Source organism: Acanthopagrus latus, chromosome 11 (genome assembly GCF_904848185.1).
Source record: "Acanthopagrus latus isolate v.2019 chromosome 11, fAcaLat1.1, whole genome shotgun sequence".
NCBI classification, from domain to species: Eukaryota; Metazoa; Chordata; class Actinopteri; order Spariformes; family Sparidae; genus Acanthopagrus; species Acanthopagrus latus.
The window spans coordinates 8,785,738-8,799,119 of NC_051049.1; the positions used below are offsets into that span (position 1 = coordinate 8,785,738).

Below are 13,382 nucleotides of genomic sequence, written 5' to 3' on the forward strand. Positions count from 1 at the left end.
ACTGCAGCTAAAAGCAGGGGGGACATTTTGAAGTGTGTGTTCTGTCACAGTGGAGCCATACACTTCTGTGGGCTCTTTGTCCTTGTATGATTGGCTACAGAACAGGAACAAGCTCATCTGAACATTTAACAGGCTAGCCCTGTGGTGAATGCAGTGCAGACAGGAGTGGGCTGTGTCTGCTGAGCCTAATAGCAGGCCAGAGTTCACACAGACACACACACACGAGCACAGTTAAGCACAAAAGTAAGAGTGTGGAAAAACCAAAGCCTGGAGTCTACACAGGACACACAAGGCTCTTTCTAAAGCCTTGTTATCATCACAGATAAGCATCAGACTTCCAAAATGTGCAAATGGGGCAAAGACAGTAACATGATAGGATGTCACAAAATTGGCACAAGGACACAAACACACTTTTCAGAGGTTAACCCTCTTGTGGCATATTTAGCACAAAGAAAAACATGTGGTAATTTAAGCCCTCGGCTATGGGTTGGGACCTTAACTGAACTTCAACGGATACCTTGTTTAGTGACCACAGAGGCAAACTCGTGCAAAAATACATCAGGAGAAACCCTCACTCGGATCACTTGTGTTTGGAGTGATGCTCTGGAACAAGCACTGCGGCTTGCAGTCTCCCAGTCAATCTTTCCCACTCTCCCTCGGTGGGATAGAGTGGATTTATCATGGAGAAGAACGCCTGAGAACAAGAGAGTGGCGAATTCCCTGCTCTGTGCCAACTTGGCTCGATCAGGCCCCGTGGGAAGCCAGCTGGTCACACATCACACATCTGCATGCATCATTTTAAGGCTCAGACTGCAGGGAAACACCATCACACATACACGTACAAAGACTTACGACACAAAGAGATGACCAACTAGTCACACATCATTGAAACGCTTACCAGACGGAAAGTCGCCCCCCTTCTTATTCACTCACACACACAATGAGGACATACACTTAAACTGGCAAATGTGGGCCGTTTCACAGCGTTAGCTTTGCATTTGTCTCATGGTCTGTCATTACTTCCAGACATCCATGACGGAGCACGATGGGGAAGAATGCCTGTTTAAAATTTTCTTTTAACTACAAACAGACTCTTGAGCTCTCTGTGTTTGTGCTCGTGTCTGTGTTTGTTTGTACATACTCAGGCGTCTAAGTTTGAAATCACACAGCAGTAGCTATGATACGAGTTTGATGGCCAGAGGAAAAAACGTGGCAGTAAAGATCATCAAAGTCATCCTGTCATCATTGAGTCAAAACAAGAACAAACAGTACGGCAGTAAAAAACCACACACGTGTATCCATGTGCACAATACTCTTACATCACAGTGAGAGGTTTCCTTGCAAAACTCATAAGGGATTCCTGAGTGATGTCATGCTGTGGAGCCAAAGGACGAGGAGGGTATAAATATTTATGGAAAGGATGGGGAAATGTCATTATTTTTTATTTGTCACTGATTTATGTGTTTGCCGAACATTCACGCCCCTCTTCTGGAAGGAGGAGGGTGACAGGATACAGATTTAAAAGAAGTGATGACCGTGGCGCTGGATAATCCAGGAGATGATGACACCAGGCACACATGCGGAGGCTTTGTTTCTGGAATCTCAGACCAACTCTCCCGACTTTAAACTTCAGCCCCGTAAACAGACCGCAGAGATAAGAAGCTGATTGTCATCCTTCAAAGATCAAACCTTACTGTGGTCTCTGAGTGAGTGAGTGTTTGTGTCTGTTACCTAAGTATGGTATACAGGAAACCATGCTTTGGCTGCTTATGAAGTCTCTCAGACGTTTATAGTTGTCTTCTTTAGACATCAGGTAGTCGAGCCGATCAAATGTGGCCTTGTCCTTCCGACTCAGTAACTGCAAAATTAAGGGGGAAAGAAAAAGGGAGAATGAGGATGAAAGCTTTAAAAAGGGGCACTACGTCATTTTGGAGAATACATTCAAATTCAGAATGTTAATATTTACAATACAATAGAGGCAACAATATAAACTCAGATTTATTTTTTTCCATAACTGTATAAAACAGATGAAAATTAGGTCCCCAGAGCACTGTTTGAAGATCGAAGGGTCCGCCGAATACAAACAAAGTAAAACAGTATGAAATTGTGTTGTCCTTTAAGGCCAGATGAAGAGAGTATGTTTTAGTTTAATTAGGCATACAAATACAATTTTAAAAAATCAGTATATAAAGATGTTTCTCTTCTGATTTACATTTGTTCCTCAAATATACATAGAGCACATTTAAACAAAAATATACAACTAGACTGGGTTAGCAACACGTAAGTGTTAGAAGAAATACACTGGAAACTATTCAGATAAAATGACTTAATGCGTGTTGCTTTCACTCAGCTGCACTTACTAATGAGTGAAATCTGGTATACATCAAAGGGCTATAACAACAGTAACAGCAGAAAGGCACAAAGAATGAGAATCATAAATGGAGTATATGAACACATGGAGAGATCTGGCTGAAATGTGTGTTGATTGTACAGGCCTATTGTTGATGGAGGCTAATTGGCCCTCTAGAGACAAACTGTTTTGAAGCATTTTTCTTGGAAATCCCAAATTTTCACCCACTGACAAAACTACAGAATTAAAATTAAACCCATTCAAGACCGATCAAATAATGAACTTGTGTTTGTGTGACAAGTTTGTAAAATAAGTGAAATAGGTGGTAGTGTTCTACCATAACTTGGAGTTGTCAGTGCCAGAATAAAATGCAATAATGCTGTACAGAATCAAAGCTTTACTCTGGAACTGGCTTCATGTGTTTTTGTACTAGCGACTAGTGATAGACGGTTTGCATGCTCCTGTGTGTCCGTTTGTCCACATGTGACAGCTATGAATGTGAAGTCTCCTCCTGCAGGAGGGCTGCATGTGGATTCATAAGTGTTCGGGCTTAGGCAGCAGCAGTGGCAAAGCTTCAGACTACAGTGAAGCTGATCTGTTGACACAGAAACTTTAAAAAGGTTGTGACAATAGTAGAAAGTCCTAATTAGACCCTCAGTCATCAAGTGAGTGTGTGTCTGTGTGTTAGTGTGTGTCTGTCATTATGTCTGAGAGGCAGGTGTGCTACGTCTTGGCCAGCAACAGCATTCGCTAAATGACTAAAGGAATCTCTCCTGTGGTTTTGTGAACCCGAGTATAGGAAAGTTTCCACCATTACATCAGAGCATCATCATGTCATTATGTAAGCTCTACATCTTCAATGAGAACACTGAAACACATTTGCTGCCCTTACAAAATGGATACTGATATATAATTTCCTGTGTAAAAGGGTCTACAACTGAATAATGTGTTTAAAGACATGTAGCATGAAGAAATTATGGTTCAGATTTGTTAAATTCGCTCTTTGTAATAAATGGGATGAATTTAAGTTTTTCTAAGGGCTCTAAATAACCTTTATTTATCCTTCCTAAACTTTGCCCTTCATCTTGTCATGTCACTTGTGTGCTAGTTTGGGTTGGCTTTCATTTATGTTTCCATTATTTGGTACAGATCTATGTGACATTCCAAGTTTATTGACAGCGCTCTACTAATAAACCATTCTTCCCTTCCGAGAAGGGTAAATATACTCACCGCCCATGTTTTGGTAAGTCTGAAGATGGGAGCACTTTGTAACGCAGAAACCACAGCCATGACTGCGTGGAGGTTGTTCATGTCACAGAGTTTCTGTGAAAAGTTTAAGTACACAGAGCATACATTAAGGCGTGTTTACAATGGAAACATTTGTAAGGATAGCACAACAATGTCATGCTGTCTGCAGAGGTGTGTACCTTGGCAGTGCGAATGTACAGACTCAGTACTTCAGCTCTGATCTTCAACGTCTGTGCATGGAGGATCTCTCGTACCACCCAAAAACTTGTCTAGAGGAAAAAACAAAACAAAACAAAAAAACAGACAGATTACCATGCAACACTCGCAAACTCACCAAAAACAGACCCGAAACTTAGACAGAAAGATTTATCTCTCGTATGTTACATTCTTCAATGAAGATTTCAGGTGAGTACAAAGCAAGACTGGGAGTTCTGCCTTGTTAAATCTGCAGCCTTTGAGTCCAGAGCCAAGGCCTGCAGACAGTCATGACAAGTCTGAGCTATAATCTGTATAAAGTAGATCAGGGGAGCACAGGGCAGCTTGCTAACGGGATCACTCCATTAGAGACAAATTCTCAGTTCTTGAGGAAAACAAGAAATTCAGAGGAAAATCCAACTGATTCCAACTGATTACCCAACTGTTACACACCATAACTCTGTGTGTGTGTTCAGAGTGCATGGCCAGACAAAGAGTGATGTCGGAAATCTGTCTCTTTCGGGAGAAGCACTGGTAAGCCAAAGTTCTCATTACACGTCCACACACACACAAGTCAGTGAATCAATCAGTGTTTAAGCTCCGGGGAGAGAGGGAATGGAAAGAGGAAAAGGAGAAGAGTGAGGGAAGAGAGGAGGTAATGGGAGGGGAAGTTAGCCTCAACGCTGCAGGGCTCGGAGGGATTTCAAAGCCCACAGCTGTCTGCACATTGTGTTCTGATAGACCGTCCAGTCAGACAGACTGACCATCTCCACTGGTCTTCCTAACACTTTTATCTCTTAGAGTTTCCGAATTAGTCTCCCACTTTGCACAACACCGGTTCGTCTCTCTCGATATGTGCTCACATAACCGATTTCATAGTCAACATTCCTTCAGTTGAGCCACAGACCACTAGGTGTGCTTCTTGCGTACATCTATAAATTAAGTTTGCATGCGTGTGTGTCCTTCTCCATGTTCTTCTACGTTCTTGATGTGCACAAATTTTAAACTGCAGCTGGCTTTGCCTACTTTTTCCTGGAAAGAGCCCCATGACTTGTTTTTGTTTCAGCAAAGAGGTGAGCAACATAGGAGGAGATAAATTCATCCAGCTACTCTCTCTCTCTGTGTCTTCTCTTATAAACACATGATTCACACTCATGCTATCTTAAAAAGTACTATATCTCCAGAAAAGACAGCCATGTGTTTTTAATTTCTACCATCTCACAGGTTGAAGTCTGTAAAGAAGACATGGGAGCGATGAAATGGACATGTAAAACAAAATCAGTGGACCCCGGCTTCAATTGGCTTCCTCTTTTATTTACCTCACTCGCCAAGAGACAGCTCCAACTCTCAAGATAAACAAGTGCAAATTCACAATAGCTGTGACCAGGTATGGGCCATGGGCAGGTATCCATGTGTTCTTGAATTCATATGCACAATAACCTCGCTTGACCTATACTGCAAAGTTCAGCTGTGAAAACCAAGTTGTTGTTGCTATAGTCTGGAAACAGTTTTGTGGACCACTGAACTGATGGGCCAAGAAATTATGATAAAGCTACGTTAAAAGAACTTTACTGTGTTTGATGATGCCTCCCAGAGGACTTTATGACAAATGGTTCATGAACTGGGGTGTGGCTTAAAATGTGATCGTTTTTGTGGGGTTTCAGGGCGCACTGCCACTGGAGAGTGCCGTCGTCTTGAAGGGGTGTACTCGGTCCACAATGATGCTTGGATGGGTTGCACATTTCAAGTGGCGTCCCAATGAAAGCCATGACCCATGATTTCCCTGTAGAACATCGTATTGTAATGAGAAGATCAATCACCTCTCAGCGGTTTTAATGCTGTGGCTTTTAACTAGGCGGAACAAACTGTAATTGATAAAAAAGAAATTATAAGAAACCTAGCCTTCATGCATTTGGGATCGGTTATGTTTTTCCTGTCATACCAAAATCATACCGGACCATCCCTTCTGTGTAACGTTACACCCCTACACGTTGTCACCATATGCCTTTTAGTCAGTTGGCATAAACACAAACACACTTGACTGTCTGACAAATTTCAGCCTCCTAGGACAAAAACCGTATCCATCAAAGGTCTGTAAATTTTGATCTGTAGAGCTGCAGGTCACAACTATAAAAAACCTTGTCCACCTTCAGTTTACAGTAGACAGGAGTTTCCATAAACTGTAAAATGCAATTCCAATCTGGGAGCAAAACAGACTGCAGCTTCACATTTAGTTTCCTCAGCGGTCTAACTTGATATCTGAGGTCAGTCTGGACAAAGCATGTCTCTCTAAATCGCTATACCACTGGGGTTCATTACAGAGATCGTGTCCTCGTCAGCCTTGGCCTCCGGAACTGCACAGCGGTGAGATCACTCAGAATGGCAGTGTTCTACATAAGTGTGTATGTGAGACTCAGGGAGAGTTTGGGGGATACAGGGGCTGTACAGACAAAGTCATGTCTTTACAGATCTCATATTACACCCTGAAGCAACGATTGTGTCTTTGGTGCAGCGTTTATGAGCGTATCAAGGCCTCCAGATCATGCTGCGAGGCCCCAGCGCTTCAATAATCATAAATAAGCGGAAGCAGACAGATCCAGCCACAAGCTGATAGCTGTGGACCAACCTATTTATTGTCCTGAGGGGACGAAGGGAATGGACAGAGATGAAGGTCTGGACAACGATGCGGACTACAGCTGACTGACAGCTTGAGATGATGTCTGGATCTGATCCCTAGTGTGTGGACAGCTGTACTGTGGTAGAAATTGAATTTAAGGCCATAACAACCTTTTGTTAAACAAAACCACTTATTGTTTGTGACAAGTGGACTTATTGTAAGTTGCTTTGGACAAAAGTGTCTGCTTAATGCCCTAAATGTTACTGTAAGTGTTGTTAAGAATGACCCGGATGCCGTAAATGATCAATGGGTTGTAAGAGATGATGGTTAAAGTGAATTGTAAAGGTTAGTGTAGTTATATAGGCAAGATACACCAATCAGCCACAACATTTAAAACACTGAATTATAACGATCATCTAGTTACAATGCAGTGATGTGCTGGGTGATCTTGGGTTCTGGCCAACGTAAATGTGATCCACGATCCACACCATCCTGGTGTCAGACTACACAGAACCCCACAAAAGTTCAGTATCCATGCATCGGCAGGTCAGACCCAAGTCTGATCCAGAGGCCCCTCTATAGATTGTACTTGTTCCAGAAAGTTCTGCAGACTCCCCATCCCACTGGGATCTTGCAGCTTTTGTGGTCTGGCAAGGCAAACAGTCCTACTGCTGATCGGTATAACACGATGATTGTTATCAGGCATACTGCTTTTGTTTTTTCCATTGAATTCACACTAATGTGATGTCTTCTGTAGCTCTTCCCTTCTGGTGAGAATATAATCTATTCCACTTGGTTATCATCACCAATAATTCTTTATTACAGTTCGTATTATTTCCGAATAAAAACATTTTTTTTGACTACAGTATGCAAATTGCTAATTTGTCTCTGCACAAAACCCAATAAAACAGATGACTGTGCATTGTTCATAATGGGTTCTGAATTATTTTCTCCTTGCCGTCTGTTAAATACACTGGCTCACAGCTCTCCTCTGCTCCATTGGTTTCCAGAGCTTTAGCGCCAACAAAACCAGGACTGAAGGAAGAGGAATATGGCTTCGGCTCATGCTAAGGAGCTTTCTGGGACTCTCCGCCCTCCCAATCCAAGAACCATTATCCAAAAAGCTCATTTTCCTTGGCTGCCGGCTGGCGAAATGTGTGCGGCTAACATCTTGAATCACCGTTTGCGATGTGCTATACATGGAGAAGTTTCCACAGCAACACATTCTTGTTAGATCATCTCATATTTATACTGGAGGACAGTAAAGTGGGCGTTAAAGGAGCCTGGCAAAAACACTGGAAGGGGATTAAAGGCCATGGCAGCCCCTTACATCATTACCCACAACTTCCTGTTGATGATTTCACAGGACACTCGGGAAGCATGCCATACGCACTCCTGCCTACTTTGGGAAATGTTCCTAAACGTGCTACAGAATAACATCATTAACGTCATGGCCAAAACCAAAAACCAGCAAAGGATAAAATAAACTGCCTTCCTGCAGACCTGTGTCACCTGGGGAATAATTATGACGTATATGACTAGCAGGGAGGAGATTATTAGGAGCTGCCATGACAAGCAAAACAACCAGCTCTAGGAGAGCTAGGGTGATGATTTAGTGCTTGGAGGATGGAGGCAGAGGACAAGATGGAAAGAGGAGCTGTAATCTCTCCCATCATAGATGACCAAAGCTCATAAATCTTTAACATTACATAAGGGGCTGTTTTCTCTCTCCTTGTAGGAGAGACCGGAGGAAGTACTGCTTGTGACAAAAGTGAAAAATGGGTATGCATCTCACCTGGTTGAACCTGCGAGTGAAGGCCACGACATTCGGAGCAGAGCTGTGCTTCTCCTTCTTGTTCCAGCCGCAACTCGACAGCTCCTGAAAACACACAAACAATCAGGGAGCGTGACATTATGCACTGAACCACAGGGTCTGGTATACGCAAGCATTTTACTGAATGGGTTTAACAGTCTAGTCAGAGGTCACTCGGTGGGAAGTGGAGAGGAGTGCAGAGAGCGGGACATGATAGGGAGAGAAAACCAGATGAGGAGGAAGAAAGAGAGATAGACTGAGGACAGGATCCAGTCAAAGCCACAGAAAGATTAATGGTTGACTGCATAAACAAACTGATGAAACTACACAGGAGCACACTTTGCCACAGGAGTAAGCTCAGTACTCATTACTGTTTAAAACCTTCCCAGTGCCAAGTGGATAACAAAGCAATGCATGGATTCCTACTCAGTGAAGTTTTAAAGGAGAAGAATTCAAATTGATTTATTTATTTAAAAGACACTTAAAATATAGATCTATATAGTATAGTATCTACTGATACTGAGACCTTTCTCACAGCAGACATTTTGAGATGCCCTAGCAGGAAACCCACAGGTGGAGTTACTAACATTAATGTTAACTCAAGTCACATTTACGCACAGGAACACTAAATGTAGTGTAGCAAATCAGAATGTTCACTATGACAGAGGTTTTCTGTGCTGGAGGCATATGGTGGTGGCGGAGGAGTATAAAAGATACAAATGCCACATTAAAAAGAGAAGAAGGCACCAACCACAAGCCAATGTAAACAATGCTGTTTAACGTTTTATGTGGTAGGAGAAGCATATGCAGATGTTTGTTTAAGCTTCAGGGTAAAGTCACTAACAAACACAATACACTTATCATTACATTACATGCTGACAAATGCATGTTAGAATGTAAACAATGGAGACAACAATATAATAAAATTGAAGACCAAAGACCAAAGTGTTTTCAAGTAATTATCATTGTTTTGCTTGGTGGAATGTGTCTTATGTGTCAGGAAATTTACTTATAAGTACTCATAAGTACTGTAATTAAATTCAGTACACTTAATTTGATACTTATATTTGATAACTTTACTGGTTACTTTGTAGATTACATGCAGCATCAGAGCCAAAGCAACAAAGTTTTAAAAAATAATGTATTTAACTAGCAATCAGATTTAAAAAGATAATATTAAAAATAAATTAAGATTCAAATAATCAGGAAAACTGATAAACTTCCAGGGCAGGCTGATAATCTTACTTGTAATTGTACTGTTGACACTTAAATACATTTATTAGTAGATTGATCAAAGGGTTATATTCTTACAAGCTGTATTTACTTTACTCAAATATGACTTTTGGGTACTTTTAACACGTTACTTCTGATTCTGACTTCGTTACTTGTGTACTTAGATCGAGCAGAAAACTAATACACAACAATTTTTATAAAGTAGCAGCAGCTTTGGAAGCTGCCGTCCTGGTAAAAATTGAATTACACGGTTTTTAGTGGGCAGGGCCGTGATTTTGGAACTTGCAACAATTCCAACAACACACAAACAGTCACGTCTGTCAGAGTACCAGGCTGGACTCAGTTTGGCCTCAGCTTCTGACCTCAGTGATGAGGTAAAGACAGAGACCACACAGACACTGGGAGGGGGAACCCAGACCCTCCATTGGCCCCCGCAGGCCATCCAGGCCAGGGTCACAGATGTAACAGTAGGAAAAATGTTGTGCAAGCCCCCCTCATAATCCCTGCCAGCTCGGCCGACTTTTGCTACAATATGAACAGCTGAATCAGGCTGCGGCTCCCCCACTCCATGCACACAGAATACCCCCTGTGAGACTGACTGTCTGGAAGCTCTACCAAACTGCTCACAACTCCCTGAGCTGGAATGCATCAGGACAGTGCACTTGCAAAGAGAAGTCATGCTCGGTCAGTGGAGAGTCTCTGAGTCATTAGAGGCAGCCAGCGGGGGTTAAGATTCAACATATCGAATACAGATGTTAAAAGCAGACACTGATGCGTGGGTGAGGTGATGCCTCGGGGCCCATGTTTCCTGAGTCAGGATGAGGGTATGAGGAGAGGAAAAAGGAGGGCATTGGAGGGGTTAGTTAAGATGATAATAGACGACACTGTAGAAGACCTAACAGCATCTTCCCACAAAGTTTCCAAGCCTTAGTTGGAGCATGTTGTCCTTGTCACAGGATGGAGCTAAAGCTGAGGGCAGGACACACTCGCCTGTCTCACCATCGTTTATTTAACTTCACTTTTGTTAAATAAGCGCTGCCCTCCTCCTTCCTGTCATCGTGTCAATCATTCACCAAATTCCACACAACGTCCACGATGGTTCTTAAACAAAGACGTTCCGCAGCTCGTGGGAGGTGGGCGGGTGTGTTTGTGCAGCTCGGACCACCACCTGACCACCCAGGTAGGTGGCACACCCGCCAGGAGGAACGCAGACGCTCCTACGTCTCGCCAAGACCGCAACATTTCAACAAGCTACACTGACCCCTTAATAGTGGACCAGCTGGGCCTGTCGTGTAAACTAACCATCCATACATACATCTGTCTGTCCAGCTGAAGCTTGAGGTGGAGGCTTGAAGTTGCTCAGGCTCCATTGTTTTCCATCTGTTGTGTAATAACTGATGCCATTGCTTGAGTTTATTTAAGCAGCAGGGGACAAATCCACAGCTCCTCCAGAAACTAATAGGATTTCATTTCCTTTATTTTTCTTCTGCCTTTATAGCCTCATTTCAAACTGATTCCGCACTACAAACTGGAGGGAGCTTTTTTTTTTATAAAAAAAAAAAAGGAAAAAAAAAAGAAGAATCAGTCAACAGTCAAGTCTTTGGAGAAAAGCTTTGACGAGGCAGCTCTGGTAAGGAGAAGCTTTTAAATGCTGCAGTAAAAGCGCGCTGTAAAAGAAAGCCTGCTCAGCCAAACCACAGACAGCCTGTCATTTCCACATTCTGGTCTGGCCGAGCAGCGTTTTCATTAAAAGTGCGGTCCTACGGGGCTGCTAGAAGCTGGCTGTATCTGCGCTGTTGGGTACATATAGCTAACACGAGGGCTTGTCAAGGGAAACTGACGTCAACTTTGGCTGTTGATTTAATTAGCCTACAAGTTGTGATCATTAACAAATAACTGATGGGGTAAAAGGGCATTTTTGTGGCTCAAACCAAAAATATTAACAGAGATCAGATCTTCAGCCAAACATTACCCAAATCCCACCCAAAACTTCCCCAATATTGATAATGACTTCTCATTTTTCATCCACTAAGCTTTGGTTTCCAAGTACATCTTGAGAGGTATTATGTAATAATGGTAAAGGCTCAATAAGCTAACCGTCTGCAGCTAAGCCACAAACAGCGATGACCTCATGTGAGAAACCACAGCAATTCCTTTTGTTTTTGTCGACATTGTAAACGGAAAACTGAAGCGTCGGGATCTCGGGGAATATTAGTGAGAGGCCATGGGCCAAGACAGGAAGGGCTGATAACGATGAGGAACAGGGTGGAAAAAAGAGGGAAGAGGAGGAGGGGAGGGAGATCAAGACAGAAGAAAGTGCCCAAAGGAGAAAGGAGATGGTGGAGATACAACAAGGATGACAGGAAGGAGCGTGATGGAAAACCTGCACAGTCTGTTGCTGATCTGTGCATCAGCTTGTAGTGAGACAGGGGAAACCTGAACTGAATGCCAGGTTATGCCAAATTTATGATCGACTGCTTGTCTACGGATTTATAAGAAAAGAAAGAAAGAAGAAAAGAGCAGGGCGCAGAACAGAAAAGGAAAGGAAAAAAATGACAGAAATATGGAAAAGAAAGTCATAAAAAGCATTGTTGTCTCAGTTCAACAGTTCTAAACTATAGACTCTGTCAGAGCCGGCAGCAGGCTCCATTACTTTGCTGTATGGAAATAAGTACTTTTCCAGGCGTTCTTTGAGTACATGCACTCTGTATGTGAGTCTGATGGAAGTACAGGCCGTCAGTCTGTGCATAGTGAATTTGATAAAGATGATGTTATCGTAATAGTTACTACTATACTATAAAACATAAATAAAACTATAAATACATCATTAAAATGTGTATTGATGTTATGTCTCCCACTGACGGATTCAAGTATTCCACTGGTAATGAAACTTTGGACAATATCCTCCTTGACGAGGGAGAACTTGTCACTTGTCATTGCAATTTTTTTTTTTTTCTGTCTCATCTGGCAAAACATTTTCCCCACCTTCATCAAGATGAATGTGTATTAACCATCATGGTGACAGGCTGTCATGTGGGTGGGATTCCCTTCTGCGATTATTGTGAAGCAATTATGGTCCAGTCCCTCCACCAGAAAAACATGTGCAGACTGGAGGGCCCTGAAAAGAGCTTGTATGCAACATTGACATCTCACGCACTGTTTTAATGACAATGTTTCAGTTAAAAGTTTTTCATCACACAATCAATTCTTGAAAACAATAAGCCTGCTGGCATGAGCGTGCGAAACCCTTCATTGTCTGACATGACCAGACTGACCAAGGACTTTGGCACTGGATGCTTTCAAGACATGTGAGGAACTGACATACTTCTCGGCGGTACGTAAAATGCAATCTGATAGCTATTCCCTGTGAGCTTAAGCGAAGCTTGCCAGGGAAAGCCACTAAATTACTGACTTGGCATTTGTCGTGTCTGTGTGTAAAGAAAAAAAACAAAGACTCCCCTCCTCAAACCTCTCTTGAGTCCCTCTACATCACTCAATCTCTCTTTTCCCCGCAGCCTCTATTGCATAAACATCCAGCTGTAGATCATCAGCCACACGTCTGATTATGAAATTACGAAGGGCCCAGTGGGACAGAAAAACGGAGAGCGAGATGAAGGTGCCTTTTATTTCCACTTATTTCCTTTTTATTTTCACTCAGACGTCATTTTGCTCTCTGCATTTCTCGCTCAGCTGATCCATCCGCGCTATAGTGAGCCATCCGATCCAGATAAACACACCCCGCCAAACGCTACAACCCATTGGTAATCACTATGTCGTAAATTTAGATGAGAAAAAGATTTAGCTACAAGTCCCTTGCATCCCTTCCTCTACTCCTCTCCATGATCCATCTTGTCATTTTAATGGCATTTCACTCTGCAAACCAACAGCCAAAGAACATATCAGCAATTCAGCTGAGGGTTGTACAT

The 13,382-nt window shown here is 42.5% G+C and overlaps 1 protein-coding gene across 5 annotated transcripts in view; it reads right to left on the bottom strand.

The window, feature by feature from the left end:
- The window catches only part of ralgps2 (Ral GEF with PH domain and SH3 binding motif 2), a 70,649-nt gene that overhangs the window by 31,121 nt on the left and 26,146 nt on the right, over positions 1-13,382 (bottom strand). For all 5 annotated transcript variants that reach the window (XM_037115423.1, XM_037115420.1, XM_037115421.1 and 2 more), the window contains 4 exons: positions 8,206-8,289; positions 3,778-3,867; positions 3,581-3,673; positions 1,732-1,858 (listed from right to left, as the gene is read on the bottom strand). In XM_037115423.1, coding sequence (XP_036971318.1) covers positions 1,732-1,858; positions 3,581-3,673; positions 3,778-3,867; positions 8,206-8,289 — 394 coding nt within the window. The remainder of the gene's footprint in view (positions 1-1,731; positions 1,859-3,580; positions 3,674-3,777; positions 3,868-8,205; positions 8,290-13,382) is intronic.